General features: G+C 44.1%; 1 protein-coding gene across 1 annotated transcript in view; it reads right to left on the bottom strand.

Annotated features, from left to right (window-relative positions):
• chaf1b (chromatin assembly factor 1, subunit B) overlaps window positions 1–18,108 on the bottom strand; it is a 35,558-nt gene extending 17,450 nt beyond the window's left edge. The window contains exons 1-8 of the mRNA XM_080203247.1: window positions 18,039–18,108; window positions 14,946–15,086; window positions 12,849–12,981; window positions 12,071–12,191; window positions 10,409–10,512; window positions 8,551–8,647; window positions 4,236–4,314; window positions 700–793 (exon numbers count right to left, since the gene is read on the bottom strand). Of these exons, the coding sequence (XP_080059373.1) occupies window positions 700–793; window positions 4,236–4,314; window positions 8,551–8,647; window positions 10,409–10,512; window positions 12,071–12,191; window positions 12,849–12,981; window positions 14,946–15,071 (754 nt within the window). The 5' untranslated portion in view covers window positions 15,072–15,086; window positions 18,039–18,108. The remainder of the gene's footprint in view (window positions 1–699; window positions 794–4,235; window positions 4,315–8,550; window positions 8,648–10,408; window positions 10,513–12,070; window positions 12,192–12,848; window positions 12,982–14,945; window positions 15,087–18,038) is intronic.
• Between the last annotated feature and the right edge of the window lie 1,705 nt (window positions 18,109–19,813).

The raw sequence follows: 19,813 nt of genomic DNA, 5'->3' as shown, positions 1-19,813 counted from the left end.
GTGAAAATGATGTGGAGTTGGACTGGGTAGGCACAGTAGGAAGTCACACAACACCAGGTTAAAGTCCAACAGGTTCATTTGGAATCACAAGCTCCTTCATCAGGCAAGGTATTTAAGCGGTGAGAGTCTCTGGGCTAGTTTTAACTGTCATCATCTAAAATTCACAAACGTACAGTCTACAACACGAATCATTAGATAACTGTCCTGTCTTACTTTTCTCTTTCTCCCTAAATGTAACCGTACAGCCATTATAGCCTAAACTTAAAGTTTATTAATTTGCATCACAAGTAAGGCTTACATTAACACTGCAATGAAGTTACTGTGAAAATCCTCTAGTCGCTACATCCCAGTGCCTGTTTGAGTACACTGTGGGAGCCAATGCACCTAACCAGCATGTCTTTGGAACTGTGGGAGGAAAACAGAGGAAGCTAGAAATAACTGTTCCTCCATGTGGGTGAAAACAGGAGCTGTGTTACCACAGATTTTCATGACACACACTTCAGGACAAATGCAAGAATGCCAAATTTCAAACAATCACAACCATTTATAATGCAATTTTTATTGGTTGGCAAGTCTATTCTGTTTGGTCCAAGCGTTGAGGTTGGAAAAACAAGGGACAGCTACTGGCCTCCTGACAATTCAAAAAAAAACTCTTCCATCACTCTACAAAGCATGAACAAGCGTTGGAGAACAGCTTACCTGGAGTAAGAAGCAAAGAACCATCTGGTGTGAAGGTGAGTCGGCGGAAGAAGGATTTCATGCCATCGTCATGAAACATTCGATAGGACTTGGTCTGCCATTGGTCCAAGAAATAAATAACACGAGTGAATAAACTCAACGCCAGGAACTGAATAACCCCGAGATGAACTTCTATCCACATCTTATACTTGCATCGGACTACCCACTCACATAAAGAACAGCAGGTAACAAGTGAACAGAAAGCAAGACAGAGAATGGGTTAGGGAGGGGATAAGAGCATGGTCCAAAAGATTTCTTGGGGTTTTTTCAAAGGCATGTTGAAGGTGTCACCATTATGAACATGTACAAAGCCCATAGTGTATGGTGAGGAAGATGAGCAACAAGTTGTGAATTGTCACACACACATTACTGGACAAGCCGAGACTCTCCCTGCCTTTAGTCGCACAAACTATAGCTCACAGCCAACCTCCAAGTGACCGTCACAAAACTCCTGCATTTGAGCTGTAACTGTGTATGAATCTTGTTGGAGATTTTAGCCCTGTTAATGCACAAGTTACACTCCTAGGTTTGCAGTCCCAGAAAGCGAACAATTGAAATTGTGGAGTCTTTCCTTGCATTTCCATTCTGTCTCCATTTCCCTCTCCCGCAATTCAATCCTTCTCTTCTCCATCATACCCATTTCTATTCCAATCATTAAATTGTGTTTGTTAATGAGATGGACTCTTTTACCCAACGTTCAGGGGTGCCCAATGCATTTCCCGCAATATCTGAGCCACAAATGTAATATGATGAGGAAGGTGAGATGAAAAGAATTCCAATTTGCACCGCATGTCACGAACTGATACGCCACCAGTTATTCCTGGAACATCGAGGGAACATCTTCCAGTGGGTGAGGACAGACAACTGAAGAAGTAGCAATTGATGCTGGAGTGAAAGCAATAACCAGTACAGGAGGAGAGTACAATGATCAGGACGGACAAGGTGACAGTCTCAACTTAAAAATGAGAACATGAATCTTGAAGACAATTCTTTGGGGTATAAGAAGCACACTTCACGCTGCAGCAGCAGGTGTTACGTACAGTGATTGCACAAAACCAAAATCTTCAATGCAACCTTTAATCAACCATCAATCCAACTATTACCACCTTGATTTCAGAAAATGGTAACATCATTGGGGCGGCACTGTAACACGGTGGTCAGTACTGCTGCCTCACAGCACCAGGGACCCAAGTTCCCGGCTTGGGTGACTGTGGATTTTGTACATTCTCCCGTGTCTGTGCGTTTCCTCGGGGTGCTCCGATTTCTTTCCACAGTCCAAAGATGTGCAGGTTAGGTTGATCGGCCATGCTACATTGCACCTTAGTGTCAGGGGGACTGGGGTAAATATATGGGGCCACAGGGATAAGGCCTGGGTGGGATTGTTGTCAATGCAGGATCAGTAAGCCAAATGGCTCTCCTCCACACTGTAAGGATTCTATGATTCTATAATCATCAAGGCCCCAATTTTCTAGCTGTGAAGCACTCATGCAACATGCATATGTTGCTAGTTCATTGGAGCTGGCCTTCCTGCAGCAGGCTAGGGAGACATCAGAGCCAGAGGCTCAACATCACAAAAATTTGACTTATTGTCACATGCATTGGGATTCAGTGAAAAGTGTTGTTTCTTGTGTTCTATACAGATGCAGCATACTGTACGTTGAGTACATAGGGGGAAGGAAAGGAGAGGGTGCAAAATATAGCAAAACAGTCAGATAGGGTGGGAGAAAGATCAGCTTAATAAAAGGCAGATCCATACAAGTCTGATGGCATCAGGGAAGAAGATGCTCTTGAGTCGGTTGGTATGTGTTTTCAAACTTTTGTATCTTTTCCCTGACAAAGAAGGTGTCAAAGAGTATGTCTGGCGTGCATGGAGCCCTTGATTATGCTGGCTGCTTTTCCAAAGCAGCAAGAAGTTTAGACATTGTCAATGGATGGGAGGCTGGTTTGCATGATGTACTGGGCTAAGTTCACAAACTTTTGTAGCTTCTTATGGTATTGGCTACAGCAGGAGCCATACCAAGCTGTGATAATCCAAAAAAGGATTATTTTTGCATCTGCAAAAAAATAGCTGAGTGCCATAATGGACATGCACAATTTTCATAGCCTTCTGAGAAAGTAGAGGCGTCAGTGGGATTTCATAACTATAGTGTTGACATGGAGGAACAGGTTGTTGGTGATCTGGACACCTAGAAATTTGAAGCTCTTTATCATTTTCATTTCATCATCATTGGCGTGGATAGGAGCATGTCCTCCACTACACTTCCTGAAGTCAGTGACTATCTCCTTCACTTTACTGACATTGAGGGAGAGATTATTGTAGAGAGGGAGCTGTGCTAAAGCATCCGGACAATTATCTAATGGCCTACATCGTGCGCCATCTCTGGGATAGCCACACAGCACACACATTAGAGGTTTACATTTATAAAGCACCTCAGCATGAAGTAAACCAGTTTCTGGGACTCTCTCCCTAACAGCAGTGTGGGTGCAGCTGCAGCAGTTCAACTCTATCTTCTCAAGGGCAATAAATGCTGGTCCAGCCAACTGTGCCCACCTCATGTGAATGAATTTAAAAATATACACAGCTGGTGATGGAGAAAATATGTCAGAAGCACAACTCGTGGACAAATAGGATGCCAAGAAAAAGTCTAAGCAGTGAAGTACTTTCTGATGGGTTGCCTCTGTTGTAACGTGGATATTCAATTTGTGCACAGCAAGCTCCCACAAACAGCAATGTGACAATAAGCAGATGATCTGTTTTGGTGATGTTGGCTACAAGATAAATATTGGCCAGGAAACAAAGGACAACGCCCATACTCTTCTCTGAAATAGCACCAGGTGATCTTTCTCATCCAGCCAAACAGGCAGATGGGGAATCAGTTTATTGAGTCACATGAAGACAGTTGAAAGTGCCACCTTTCAGGAAGACAGCACTTCAATACAGCGCAGGAGGGCGGGTTTCAATAGTTGTGAGACAATGCACAACCGTTTGATTCTGTGGTGAGTGCTACCAACAGAGCCACGCCTGTAAATGATACGACTGGTGTAACTGCAGAGTTGCAACTCCCAGATGCCACAGTATTGCAGAAAAACACCAAGGGGGTGGAATTTCCTTTGAGGTTCCCTGGTGCCCTGATAGAACTTCATCAGAAACCCCAGAGAAATGGCTGTTGGTGCCATACCTTCTGGGACATCTGCCGAAGTTAGAATGGGAGATTGGAAAAACATGCACGGGGATTCCAGGTGTTAATGCTTCCAGCATTAAAGACAAAGTTTCGTTTGAAATTCACATCTTGTTCAAATCCTTGCTGCCAGACTGAGAGGCAAGGAAATATCCGTTGTCCAGACACTGACTGCCATCAATCTCCGACTGAGCAAAATGTGGGAAAGGAAGAATACTGGCCCGCACACCACGCACATCGTTAAAGAATTAGCCCGCATTAGCAGCACGCTATGTGATGAAATTACAGAAGGATAAACTCTCTTACAGTATAACATACCTCCCCTTCACAACCAGACGACATCTTGCTGACATTAAAAGCTACCCGTCTGGTCTGTGTGCTGTACACTCGCATAACCCTGTTAAACAAAAGATACCACGTTAAACATCTTGCATTCATTCAGAAATCGATTCAAACTGTAATACATACAAAATCAGAATACAGCTGATGTTCAACCACATAGGATTTGATAGGATGTATGGCACAGAAACAGGCCATTCGGCCCTGCCAACCCATGTTGGTGTTTTGAATCACTCGCGCCCCCTCCAATCATTTCTTCTCTAAATCTAATATTGTCACCCTTCTCCCTCATTACGGCTATCTAATATCCCCTTAAATGCATCTGTACTATTCATATCAGCCACTCCTGCGAGTTCCACATATTCTGGGGAACTGGGTTCGAATACCGCCACAGCAGATGGTGGAATTTGAATTCAATAAAAAAGACCTGGAATTAAGAATCCACCGACGACTGTGAAACCCTTGTCAATAAAACTCATCTGGTTCATTAATGTCCTTTAGGAAAAGAAATCTGCCATCCTTACCTGGTCTGGCCTACATATGTGACTCCAGAGACACAGCAATGTGGTTGACTCTCAACTGCCCTCTGAACAAGGGCAACTAGGGACGGGCAATAAATGCTGGCCACCCAGCAACACTCACATCCCGCAAATGAATAAAGAAAAAACATTCTCACTTCTTTGGGTGAAAAGGTTTTTTATGAATTCATTATTGGTGGTGACACAGTGGTTAGCACTGCTGCCTCACAATGCCATAACCTGGGTTCGATTCCGGCTTCAGTCACTGCCTGTGGAGACTGTATCTTCTCTGCATCTGTAAGAGTTTCCTCTGGTTTCCGCCCACAGTCCGAAAGACATGCTCAGTAGGTGTATTATCCATGCTAAATTCTCCCTCAATGTACCCGAACAGGTGCCAGGATGTGGCAACTAGAGGATTTTCACAGTAACTTCATTGCAGTTTTAATGTAAACCTACTTGTGACTAATAAATAAAAATAAAAAATACTGGATTTCTTGTTAACTAGCTTGTACTGATGCCTTCTGGTTATACTCTTCCCCACAAGGGGAAATATTCTCTGTATCCACTCAATTAAAACCTCTATCAGGTCACCCCTCGGCCTTCTTTACTCAGGAGAGACCAATCGTTTCCTAATGTATATATTCTCACATTTCTGGATCAGGCCACAGGCAAACAACAAAACTAATATACTCAAACTGCTCTGAAAAAATACAGATATAAGAAAGGTACTCAACATAAACTAGTTTTAAAAAATTCCCCACATTATTCTGACATTAACTGATAATAAGGCGGCTATGGCAGATGAGGACCTGGAAACAATCATTATCACTAAAGAGGTAGTGTTTGGCAAGCTAATGGGGTTAAATCTTCCTGACCCTGATGGCATGAATCCCAGGGTACTAAAAGAGATGGTGGGGGAAATAGCAAATGCACTTGCTGTAATTTACCAAAATTCACTGAACTCTGGAGTGGTTCCCACAGATTGGAAAACAGCAAATGTGACGCTACTGTTTAAAAAAAGAGGCTAGACAAAAGGCGGGTAACTATAGATCTGTTAGCTTAACTTCCGTAGTAGGGAAAATGCTTGAATCTATCAAGAAGGAAATAGCGACACATCTGGACATAAATTGTCCCATTGGTAAGATGCAACATGGGTTCATGAAGGGCAGGTCACGTTTGACTAATTTGGTGGAATTCTTGAGATTATTACGTGGGCGATGCACAATGGGAACCCGTGGATGCGGTGTATCCGGATTCCCAGAAGGCACTTGACAAGGTGCCACACCAAAGGCTAATGCATAAGATAAAGGTACTTATGGGTAATGTATTAGCATGGATAGAGGATTGATTAACTAACAGAAAACAAAGAGTGGGGGGTAAATGGGTGTTTTTCTGGTTGGCGATCAATGACTACTGGTGTGCCTCAGGAATCAGTGTTGGGACCGCAATTGTCTACGATTTACATAGAAGATTTGGAGTTGGGGATCACGTGTAGTATGTCAAAATTCGCAAATGACACGAAGATGAGTGGCAGAGCAAAGTCTGCACAGGACGCTGAAAGTCTGCAAAGAGATATTGATAGTCTACGTAAGTGGGCAAGGGTCTGGCAAATGCAGCACAATGTTGGTAAATGTGAGGTCATCCATTTTGGTAGGAATAATGGCAAAATAGTCTATTATTTAAATGGTAAAAGATTGCAGCATGCTGCTGTGCAGAGGGACCTGGGTGTCCATGTGCAGGAATCTCAAGGAGTTGGTTTGCAAGTGCAGCAGGTAATTAAGAAGGCAAATGGAATTTTATCCTTCATTGCTAGAGGGCTGGAGTTTAAAAACAGCGAGATTATGTTGTAGCTGTATAAGGTGCTGGTGAGGCCACACCTGTAGTAGTGTGTACGGTACTGTGTACAGCTTTGGTCTCCTTACTTGACAAAGGATATACTGACACTGAAAGGGGTACAGAGGGGATTCACTAGGTTGATTCTGGAGTCGAGGGGGTTGGCTTATGAGGAAAGACTGAGTAGACGGAGCTATATTCATTGAAATTCAGAAGAACAAGGGGAGATCTTATGAAACATATAAGATTCTGAAGGGAATAAATAAGATAGAAGCAGGGAAGTTTCCACTGGCAGGTGAAACTAAAACTAGGGGTCATGGCCTCAAAATAAGGGGGAGCAGATTTAGGATTGAGTTGAGGAGGAACAACTTCACCCAAAGGGTTGTGAATCTGTGGAATTCCCTGCCCAGTGAAGAAGTTGAGGCTATCTCATTCAATGTCTTTAAGGCAAGGATAGATACATTTGTGAAAATAAAGAAATTAAGTGTTTTGGTAAACGGGTGGGTAAGTGGGGCTGAGTCCACGAAAAGATCAGCCATAATCTTATTGAATGGCGGAGTGGGGTCAAGGGCCAGATGACCTACTCCTGCTCCTAGTTCTTAAGTTCTTAACTTTGCTCTGAAGTTGATCCTGCATTATCAGGAAGTTAATTATGGAAATACTTGGAAACAAATGAAAAGAAAAATTAATTTTAAACATAGTAAACCAAAGCTGACCAATGGGAATTGAAGGAACCTGTCTCCTAAATCTTGTCATTAAGACGCCAGTTGAATATAACTATCACCGGATTAAAGTCCTGGAATACTCTTCCCAACATCGCTGCATCAGATGAACTGCAGCTGTTCAAGGTGGTGGTCTTGAGGTCAATTAATGATTTAGATGTGGGAACCAAACGTAACATCTCCACATTTCTGACATCACAAAGCTGGGTGGGAGGGTGAGCTGTGAAGTGGATGGAGAAATGCTCCAGTGTGAACAGTAGATTGGCCTTCATATTTGCTGGAGTACAGAAGAATGAGAGGAGGAATCTCATGGAAACCTATAAAATTTTAACAGGACTAGACAGGGTAGATGCAGGAAGAATGTTCTCAACGGTAGGGATGTCCAGAACCAGAGGTCACGTGAACCATTTAGAAGCGGATGGCATGGCAGCACAGTGGTTAGTACTGTTGCTTCACAACTCCAGGGACCTGGGTTTGATTCCTGGCTTGGGTCACTGTCTGTGTGGAGTTTGCACATTCTCTTTGTGTCTGTGTGGGTTTCCTCCAGTCGCTCCGGTTTCCTCCCAAAGATGTGTGGGTTAAGTTGATCGGCCATGCTTAAAAAAAATTGCCCTTAGTGTCCTGAGATGTGTAGGTGAGAGGGATTAGTGGATAAATATGTAGGGATATGGGGGTAGGACCTGGGTGGGATTATGGTCGGTGCAGACTCAATGGGCTGAAAGGCCTCTTTCTGTACTGTAGGGTTTCTATGATTCTATGAAGTGAGATGAGGAGAGACTTCTTCACCCAAAGAGTGAAGGCCTGTGCAATTTGCTACCTCAGAAAGTAGTCGAGGCCAAAAACATTGTATGTTCAAGGAATTGAATATAGCTCTAAGGGTGAAAGGGATCAAAGGATATGGCGGAGGGTGGGGTGTGTGTGTGTGGGAAGGGTTGGAGAGGGAGGGATCAGGCGATAGAACTGGATGATCGGCCAGAATCATACTGAATGTAGCAGACTTGAAGGGCCAAATGGTCTACTCCTGCACCTTACCAGCGACTTTCATATCCCATGAAAGAATGAAAAAAGCTCAGTTGGGCAACCAGCTCAAGGGAATTGAGGTGGGGGAAACAGTCTCTGAATTTCATCTTAAAAAAGTGGGGTAAACTCCAGAATTTACCACAAGACCAGTCAGGAATTTGTCTGGAACAGGAACAATCGGGAAAGTTTTAGCCACCTTACCGGTCACAACTAAGTGTAGCAATGTATTGCCCCAGAGGATCCCATGTGACACCTTGTACGTAGCTCTTGTGTTCATTGAAGATTGACAGCTTCGCCCCTGAAAAAAAATGAATACAAACAACTTGGAAAACAAAACAAAAATTAAATGCGTGTGTAAAATAATACAGTCCACTAATCTTTGTAACGTTGAGTATTTCAAATAGTTTTCAAATTAACACAGTGCGTGTGCAATGATTATCACACATTTTCAACTGAGAGATGTGGTTTTGCACACGCACGATAGGAAAGTGGGGGCAGAGTCCATCAAGTCTTCAACGCCCTACACCCCAGGTACTAAGTACAATTCTCCACAGCCAGCTCACAGTCATTGCCACTCTCTCAGAAAGCATGAGTGCAACAGAGAGGGGAAGGGTGGAGTGGAGAGTGACCAATGTCTGGAGGGAAGGAAAACAGAAATAAATTAATTGATGCATGCCTGGCAGAGCAAAACTGCACTGGTGCTTTGTCAGCCCTGGCTTTACATCTAGCAATGAAGTAACTGTGAAAAATCCCCTAGTCATCACACTCTGGCGCCTGTTTGAGTACACTGAGGGAGAATTTGGCATGGTCAGTGCACCTAACCAGCACGTTTTTTGGACCATGGGAGGAAGCTGGAGCAACGGGAGGAAACCCACGCGTGACATGGGGAGATTGCGCAAACTCCACACAGACAGTGGCCCAAGCTGGGAATCGAACCTGGATCCTTGGCACTGTGACGCAACGCTGCTAACCACTGTGCCACTATGCCGAGGTGGAACTTCTTGCTCTCAATTTAAAGAATCCTACAAGAAATAAGGTAATTGTCTTATTTTAGCCAATAATGTCTGCATTGGGAGAAATCATAACACAACCTGACCACAATTTGGCATTAAAATGGCAATTTCAATCAACCAGGTACTGAAATGTCACACCTGTGGAGCGAGGGGATGGGAATAGATAATACGTGTGCAGAGCTGCAGGTAGCCATTCCTGAAGGAAGACTTGGCTCCGTTCGTGCATCGCTCAGTAACTGAGCCAACAGCAGCCTCAACATGTCGTCAGCACCCAAACACTCAGTTAGTGCAAGATTGAGGAGTCACAGTGGCACAGTGATTAGCACTGTTGCCTTACAGCTCCAGGCACCTGGGTTCAATTCCCAGCTTGGATCAGTGTGTGTGTGGAGTTTGCATATTCTCCCCATGTCTGTGTGGGTTTCCTCTGGGTCCAAAGATGTGTGGGTTAGGTTGAGTGGCCATGCTAAATTGCCCCTTAGTGTCCCGGGATGTGTAGGTTAGAAGAATTAGCAGGGTAAAAAGCGTGGGGTTGTGGTTGGTGCAGACTTGATAGGCCGAATGGCCTCCTTCTGTACTACAGGATCTATGTGAGTCTATGATTAAGTGGGAAAGAAAAAGCTCAAATTGCAAAATAAATTGGAGATAGTGGTACAGTTGTGAAGTCACAGACTGGTAATCCAGAGGCCCAGACTAATGCTCTGTAGGCATGTGTTCAAATCCCATCATGGCAGCTGTTTAGATTCAATTAATAGCACTGGATTATAAAGCTAACCTCAGTAAGGGTGACCATGAAAACTTATAAATTGTTGTAAAAACCCACCTGGTTCACTAATGTCCTTTGAGGAAGGAAATCTGCCATCCTAACCTGATCTGGCCTACACTTGACTCCAGAGCCACAGCAATGTGGTTAATTCTCAACTGCCCTCAAATAGCCCAGCAAGGCATTCAGCTTAAGGGCAATATATAGGCAACAAATGCTGGCATTGCTAATCATGCCCACAACCCACAAAAAAATTTTAAAAAATGTAAATTTCATCAGTATTTACCTTTATTAACATCCCACATAATGGCAGTGTTATCAACTGACCCAGACACCATATGATTCCCATCAGTAGTCCAGCAGATATCATAAACGTCTTCTATGTGCCCTCTACAAAAAAAACCACATACAAAAGTTTAAGCTTATTTATTAAGTTTATTTTTTTGTGTCACAGGTAAGCTTAACATTGCAATGAAGCTACTGTGAAAATCCCCTGGTTACCCCACTCTGACGCCTGTTCGGGTACACCGAGGGAGAATTTAACATAACCAATGAGCATAAATAGCACATCTTTCAGACTGTGGAAGGAAACCCACACAAACACAGGGAGAATGTGCAGGCTCCATACAGACGGTGACCCAAGCCAATTAAACCCAGGTCTTTAGCACTGTGAGGCAGTGGTGCTAACCACTGTGCCACCGCGCCATCCCAAAACTAAGGATATTTAGGTAAGCAGCATAAACGAAAACAAAATCCAAACAATTTTCCTATAACCTTCTTCATCTTGAATGTCTGGTGTAAAAAACTCAATGCGCTTGTGAAGAAATCATGGTGCTGCAAGGAGCAACACAATGATGATGAAGTGATGTCAGTTAATTTGATTTATTGTCACACGTATTGGGATACAGTGAAAGGTTGCAAGCTATACAGACAAAGCATACCATTCAGATGTTACGTAGGGGAGAAGAAAAGGAGAAGGTGCAGAATATAGCATTGCAGTTACGGTAGAGTTTACAGAACGATCAAATTTTAATATACGAAGACTCCCTTGCTCTTCCACTTGAGCAGTCAGAACCTGGGATGCTGTCGGCACCTGCAGAACCACAACCCAGAGTGGCGGTGGCGGGGGCGGGGGTGAAAGTGAAGTTGAGAAATAAGTAAGAAGACGGAGGAGATTTGGTACTAAATGTTCTGGATTAAATGGTAGAGAAGTGCACATTGACAACCCCCACTCAAAAGATTGGGATTCCAACTGCACAGAACAGTAATACACAGAGTCACAACTTGAGGACATAGAGGATAAGAAATATTAGTAGGCCATTCAGCCCTTTGGGATCTGCTCCATCATTCGCTAAGATGATGGATGCTCTTTAATCCCAACCCCACAGCCCTCAATTCCCTCAGTATCCAAAATGCTCAAAATTTCCATCTTGAATATATTCAGTGATTGAACAGCCACAATTCTCTGGGGCACAGAACTCCAAACATTTGCAACCCTTTGAGTGAAGGGATTTCTCCTCATCTGATCCCTAAATGGGGTCAGACCATAACCACCAAGCTCTAGACTCCCCCAGTCAGGGCAAAGAGCCTCTCCCAGTAAGTCCCCCAAAACAGCATACCCACAAAAATAATTTGAACTTATTTTTAAAAAGTGTGACAGTAAAAAAGTATTTCCATCGTAAACTTATTTTTATTTCCATTATTTTTAAGGGTTATGGAGAGAAAGCGGGAAAGTGGAACTGAGCCACTTCAGATCAGCCATGATCTTATTGAATGGCAGGACAGGCTCGAAGGGCTGGATAGCCTACTCCTGCTCCTACTTCTTATGTTATATTAACTGACAGCTCCCTTTCAGTCCATCTCATTATACCTTGTTTACCACTCCTAACCAAGGCAGCTTCTTTCAAGAAAGTGCACAGCAGGGCTGTACAATGAGATTCCTCCTTACCGCAATGTTTTGAGTACTGTCCAATTCTCCTTATTTAACTGAGTATCCTCTTCAAAAAGGTTCTGTTCTATTTCTTTGACGTCTTTGTTGTCGTTCAGTTTCCATAGCAATATTAGAGCATCTGCAGGACAAGGATGGATACTTGGGTTGGTCATTTTAATCACCCCTGAACATAATCAGTCAGTACAATCCATAAGGATTAGACACTACTTTCCCCCTCCTCCTGTGCACCTACGGATAAACATGCCACTGCAGCACATTGACTAGTACAAATCAGGCGTTATCCTTCCTTCAACTCATCTGCAATGAGGCCACCAGGGCAATGGTGGGTGCGTACAGATATATGGCCTTGGTATTTCCAAATTCTTGCCAGCAAGGAATAATAGCTACAGTTCCTTTCCAAAATAGCCTGGCTGGATCCCAATTCAGTGTAAAACTGGTCGAACGTCAAGCAAACATTCCAGTTCGCTACCCATAGCCCAAGGCTAATAAGCCTCCTCTAGATGTTGGTTCTGTTATGATCCAGTCAAGATACCAGAATATTTATGATGTTCTACAGAAGGCACTCAGGGTCAGCAAACATATAGCGCAAGTCCCTCTGCAATCAGCAACCACTAAAACTGTGTCGACTGTCAAAGACACCCTCCACACAAGTGCTATCTTTAATGATCACACAGCCATGATAAACGGTTTGGGTCACATCATTTTAGTCAGGCTTTCCAATTTGATAAGTTCCAAAGGCACAACTTTTAACATGTGATCCAAAAGTTTCACTTACCATCTCCTCCTGACGCTAGAATCTCACCATTCGGAGAGAATCGGACAACATTCACTGCCTTTGTGTGACGGATTAAGTTTGATAAAATATCTACAACTGCTTTCCCATCCTGGCCTTTTTCCGCCTTCCATATCTGCAAGAAAATGACAGCGTTCATGCAGCTGAAGGTCCCTCATTATTCAGAGGGCATTTGTGGAGTACTGTGTACAGTATTGGTCTACTTATTAAAGGAAGGATGTAAATGCATTGGAAGTAGTCAGAGAAGGTTTACTAGGTGAATATTTGGAATAGATATCTAATGAGGAAAGGTTGGACAGACTAAGTCTGAATCCAGTGGAGTTTAGAAAAAGCAATTTGATTGAAACATTCAATATCCTCAGGGGTCTTGACAAAGGTAAACGTAGAGGGTGTTCCCTCTCGTGGGAGAATCTAGAACTAGGGGCCACTATTTAAAAACAGGGGGCTGCTCATTTGAGACAGATGAGGAGAACTTCCATCTCTCACAGGGTTGAGTGTCCCTGGTCCCTCTCTGCTCCCACTACCTTTTGAGGAAGAGTCTTTGAATATTTTTAAAGCACAGGTAGATAAGTTCTTGATTAACAAGGAGGTGAAAGGTTATTGAGCGGTAGGCAGAAACATGGAGTAGCGATTACAATGAGATCACAGTGAGATCAGCCATGATCTTCTTGAATGGCGAAGGTTCGAGGGGAAAACAGGTGGTCTTTTGCTGACAGAAACGGGGTCAATCATAAACTATCCTTCAACTACCTAGCAAGCTATTCAGTTAAATTAAAACGTGACCAAAACTACAAGCCAGGAGACAACCCAGTTATCAACCAAGGCAAAGGATTTAGACAGAAAAGTGGCCCAGTCAATACTGCAAACTATTCAATCCAAAACTTATGCCAAAATTGAGTGTTAACTAGTCAAGCAATGCCTGATGTAGTTATACTCATGAGATTGAATCTTAGTCAATGCCCCACACTCCTCTAACATTACTCCAGTAGGATAGATCCAGCAGAAGCAGCAGCAGTGTTGTATTGCCTGGGGGAACGGTCCTAGAATTTCTCAACATTGACTCCAGACCTCAAGGCATTAGGTCAATCACGGGCAAGGTTATCTGCTGCTGGTTACAGTCTACTACCCTCCCGCAGTTAAGAAATCAGTATTCCTCCATATTGAATCCCACTTGGAGGAAGTACTGAGGGGGAAAGGGTGCAGAATGTACTGAGTAGGGGACTTCAATGTCCATCACCAAGCATGGTTCAGTAGCACCACCACTGATCGAGCTGGCTGGACCCTAAGGACATGGTTGCTAGACTGGGACTGCAGGTCCAAAGCCTGCCCAACATCTGCAAGGAACAAGTCAGGAGACAAATGGAATACTCTCTACTTGTCTGGATGAGTGCAGCTCCAACAGCACTCAAGAAGGTCATCACCATCCAGAACAAAGCAGTTTGATTGGCACCCCATCCACTATCTTCAACATTCACTCCCTCCAACACCAATACACAGTGACAGCAGTGTGTACCGTCTGAAAGATGCACTGCAGGAACTCACCAACAGCACCTCCCAAATCCACAACCTCTACCATCGAGAAATACAAGGCCAGCAGACACATGGGAACACCACCACCTTCAAGTTCCCCTCCAAACCATTCCCCGTTCTGATTTCAAAATATACCGCTACTTCTTCATTGTCGCTGGGTCAAAATCCTGGAACCCCCTTCTTGTGGATGTACCAACACCACATAGACTGCAGTGGTTCAAGAAGGGCAATTAGGAGTGGGCGATAAATATGTCTCCAATGACAGGGAATGAATATAATAAAACTAAATTCCACGATAAATTTTTAATAAAGGCAAGAATGAAGGTAAAGAGAATTGCCGACTTTTTTTTTAAATGTGCTGATCTTATCTTTATTTAAAGGGGATAGGTGGTGGGTGTAATGACTATCCAGCATACAAGAAAACCGTTCTAATTACAGCCCAAAAGGACACAATCACTACCAAGCCGTTTTTCCACAAACATAGGAGTATTTTTAAAGAGCCAATTCCCACCCCGATCTTCACAAAATCTAAACCCTCAAAGTACATACCCGGACAGCACTATCTACCCCTGCGGAAGCCAGTCTGTCAATCCTTCCATTCGGTCCATGCTGAAAATCAACACTGTACACCGGTTCTTTGTTGTGCCAGGCTATTTCACAGGTGACAAACTTCATGCTGCGGGAATGTGGCTGGGGCACGAAGAGGAGGGAGAGGAAAGTTACAATTTGTCAGCAATCATTGTAACACAACAGAAAAAGCAAGCTCCCTTTGGACGCCAAGTCAGCCTCTGAGAAACTTTCGAATCCCTGCAAAGAGATTTCAGAAGCAGTAACACCAGCTGGGAGAACGTATGGCCTCAGTACCAGGAAAGGGAGAGAATTCCAGCCTCAGTGAATCCATTGATAACAGCAGATCTTTCAACTCAGCCCCATATTCTACACAAGATTCAATGAGAGTCTATATTAGCAAATGCTTTGAATTTTGGATTTCTGGTGTTTTCTTGAGCGTGAAGTCTCAGTCATGAGGCAAATCGTGACAACTAAAAGAATGGTTATAATCAGAAATTTTTGAAAAAGTCAGAAAATGCCTTGGCTGAAATATAAAGCAGTCCTTCCTCTCTACACTGATACTGCCTGATGTGCTGAATATTTTCAATATTCCCACTCTGCCTTCCAGATTTGTAGAACTGCAGTAACTTTCTTCTGACAGGTACACTCAGACATCTATGCTATGGGTTTAATCATGGCTGCACGGTGACACAGTGGTTAGCAATGTTACCTCAGCACCAGGGACACGGGTTCGATTCCCGGCTTGGGTCACCATCTGCGTGGGTTCCCCCCAGATGCTCCGGTTTCCTCCCAACGTCCGAAAGATGTGCTAGTTAGGTGCATTGGCCGGTCTCCCTCAGTGCACCTGAACAGGTGCCAGAGTGTAGCAACTAGGGGATTTTCACAGTAACTTCAATGCAGTGTTAATGTAATCCTACTTGTGACACAATAAATAAACATTTAAAAACTGCTGAACTGAACAAAATCTGCACTCATTTTTGTGCTTCTTCTGCATTGCTTAAATTATCAACAATTGAGTGTGAAGGTGGGAAACAGACCACTTCCATCACATCCAGAGAGCCGCACATCACCCTCCACTGGCCTCTCACCAATTTCTCAATGCTGGTGAAACAGGTGCACCTGAGAAAATTATTTCTGATGAAACACCCTCCCTCACTGATCTGCAAATTAGTACCTATTAATAATTGTGAGTGAGCACGGAGATTTAGCTGATCATTTTAGTGAGATTGAAACATTTCTCAATTAGTTCTCAAGACGTCAGACTTGAGATTCTTTCAATATACCGGCACCCAAATGACTCCGTGAGTAAAAGTAAAATCCAGAGCGGTCCTGACCTAGAAGGACCATCAGCTGCCAGGTGCAAGCTGTGATCTTTGCTGAGTTCATTTGGCCCTGACTGTTGCTGCAGCTGAGGTCAAACAGCCTTGAGTGCAAAAGCGCAGTCATTCAACTTCCTGGGGCTGAACATTATTCTTTGGGGCAGCATGGTGGCACAGTGGTTAGCACTGCTGTCTCTCTGCACCAGGCACTCGGGTTCATTTCCCGGCTTGGGTCACTGTCTGTGTGGGGTTTGCACGTTCTTCCCGTATCTGCATGGGTTCGTCCGAGTGCTCTGGTTTCCTCCCAGTCTGAAAGACGTGCTGGTTGGGTGCATTGAGCCGGACAGGTGTCGGAATATGGCAGTTAGGGGAATTTTACATGTCAGCCTTACTTGTGACTAATAAATAAATTTTTCTTAAGAAGTGTGTGGTGGGGAGGGTAATGTCAGACTTGGCTATTTGTGATCTCCTCCACAGTCAGTCATTCTCAAGCCTCACACACTAAGAACGCATGCCAGGACTAGACACTGAAAGGTTGTCAAAATTGATATCAAAACATATCTTCAGTTGCAGAACAGAAAAATTAACAAAAAGCAGGACAAGGGAAGGGAATAAATTCTGACAAATACTACACTGCATAATCTAGAGTCTAAATTCACTTAGACTTTTCTTGCTTGAAGGCTCACCTGTCAGGACATTGTGTAAAAATATTAACTATTTTATACACTGCAGCAGGTATGCAATTCTTTTTAAAAATTACCTCTATAGAAATCGATAGCACCTTATCTAATATCAAGGCCTACTGCATCCTTAATCTTTTCCTATTTACAGCATTTCTAACCATTTGAAGCCTAGTTCTGTATAAACGGTCATTATTTCAAAGTAAAATCAAAGGTGCCACAGCCATATGGTAACCCTGCACAGAACATGGGGCTCAGTAGAAAGATCTTCTGTTAACAATGGACTCGCTGAGGTTGGGAATTCTCTCCTTTTCTGATACTGATGCTCTTCAGCATTGAGGCCACAAATTTGACCATCTTAATCGATGCTGAGTGTTCAACCTTCACCAGGCTGTCAATATTCAAAATTTACAAATGATAGTGGGTGTACTTTGGCAGGCGGGGGGGGGGGGGGGGGGGGTGGAATATCATTAACAGAATATGTGCAACAAGTGGTTATATACAAATATATAAATATATATAATATATGGAAAGTTAAGCAATGAGGCTATATACAAAAAGAATCATTGCTTAACTTTCCAGATTCTTGAAATGACTGGTGGTGGTCACCAGCTGGGAACCTCTGATACACACTCAACAACTTATTCTGAACGGGGTGGGGGGGTTAAGTTTGAGACAAGCAAAACTTTGCAAGAATTTTACCAAACCCATCCACAATTCAAACTTGGGATGCAATTACATATCAATCAATAAGATATACAAACATGGTTTTTTTTTCTTTAAAAATCCTGACCGATTTTAATTACGAACAGTAAATGCTCAAGGGGAGGAAAATGTTTGCATTTAATTAAGAGATAAATTAGAAATAAAATATCCAAGCCCGGCTAAGTTGCAGCAGCAGCAGCAACCGGCCCAGTCCATTGAATGACAAGAGGATGGAGTCCTCCCTGACTGTGAGCCGCTTCCCTCTTGAGCAAAGGGATGATTTTATAAAGGTAATGATATTTAAGGATGATTTTCCTCCTCCCATGCTGGGCCCGGCTGACTGTGCAGCAAACATCTCAAAACAATACCTCTGCCCGGGACAAACTTCCAGTTACTGCAACCTCTGACTTTCCCGCGCGCGCTTCCCCAGGTAGCCCTCCCCGCCACTCCTCCACCGCCAACGAAAGCCTACCACTCCTCCAGCGTCAGGATGGGTTACTCCTCCAGCGCTAGGCGATAGGTCAGTTCTCCAGCGCCAGAGGTGGAATAGTCCTCCAGCGCCAGGATGGGCCGATTCCAGCTCGGCCGTCGCCCGACAGCGCCACCCACCAGGCGGGGAGGCCGCCCTACAGCCGGGCTGAATTGACTGATGTGTGTTTGGGATGGCCGCCAGGGAGAGCAGCTGTGGTTAAGCGCTGCTGCCTGATAGCTTAAAGGACGCGGGTTCGATTCCGGGCTCGGTTCACTGTGTGGAGTCTGCACGTTCTCCCCATGTCTGTTTGGGTTTCCTCCCATGATCCAAAAATGTGTGGCTTAGGTTGATTGGGTAAAAAGTCTGACAACACCAGGTTTAAGTCCAACCGATTTATTTGATAGTAAACTCACAAGCCTTCGGGGTTAGTCCCTTCGTCAGGTGAATGGAGAGTTCTGGCCTCAGACAGAGCATATAAAGCACAGACAGTTTAGAGATTACTGATTAGTAATCTAACCTGCTGTTCAAGTCTTGAAGTGGCCGACAATGTGAGTGGAAGGAGCACTGATCGCAGGTTAAAGAGATGTGTATTGTCTCCAGACAGTACAGTAAGTGAGGTTTTGCAAACCCAGGCAAGTCACGGGGGTTACAGATAGTGCGACATGAACCCAAGATCCCTGTTGAGACCGTCCTCATGTGTGCGGAACTTGGCTATCAGTCTGCTCAGCGACTCTGCGCTGTCGTGTGTCGTGAAGGCCGCCTTGGAGAATGCTTACCCGAAGGTCAGAGGCTGAATGCCCGTGACCACTGAAGTGTTCGCCAACAGGAAGGGAAGAGTCTTGCCTGGTGATTGTCGAGCGATGTTCATTCATCCATTGTCGTAGCGTCTGCATGGTCTCCCCAATGTACCATGCTTCGGGACATCCTTTCTTGCAACGTATCAGGTAGACAACATTGGCCGAGTTGCAAGAGTATTTACCGTCCACCTGGTGGATGGTATTCTCACGTGTGATGATGGTATCCATGTCGATGATCCGGCATGTCTTGCAGAGGTTGCTGTGGCAGGGTTGTGTGGTATTGTGGTCACTGTTCTCCTGAAGGCTGGGTAGTTTGCTGCGAACAATGGTCTGGTTGAGGTTGCGTGGTTGTCTGAAAGCAAGATGTGGGGCTGTGGGGATGGCCCTGGCGAGATGTTCGTCTTCATCAATGATATGTTGAAGACTCCGGATTCGCATTCTAATCAGTAATCTGTAAACTGTCTGTGCTTTATATGCTCTGTCTGAGGCCAGAACTCTCCATTCACCTGACGAAGGGACTAACCCCGAAAGCTTGTGAGTTTACTATCAAATAAATCGATTGGACTTAAACCTGGTGTTGTCAGACTTTTTACTGTGTTTACCCCAGTCCAATGCTGGCATATCCACATCATTAGGTTGATTGGTCATGATAATTTGCATGTTAGGCAGTTAGCAGGGTAAATATGTGAATTATGGGGGTAGGACTTGGCTGGGATTGTTGTCAATGTGGATTCAGTGGGCCCAATGACCTCCTTCTGCACAGTAGCGATTCTAAGATGAGTTGCAATGCATCAATTTGGATCTTGTTTGTCTCCTTTGCAGGGAACGTGAAGTGGATTCAATTTGAATTTCTTAGGATTGGCCTGGAGTTCCC

The sequence above is a fragment of the Carcharhinus amblyrhynchos genome, chromosome 15, assembly GCF_965287045.1.
Source record: "Carcharhinus amblyrhynchos chromosome 15, sCarAmb.v2.hapA, whole genome shotgun sequence".
Classification (NCBI taxonomy): Eukaryota; Metazoa; Chordata; class Chondrichthyes; order Carcharhiniformes; family Carcharhinidae; genus Carcharhinus; species Carcharhinus amblyrhynchos.
The sequence above is the reverse complement of the archived record's forward strand: the minus strand, read 5'-3'. Positions and strand labels throughout refer to the sequence as shown.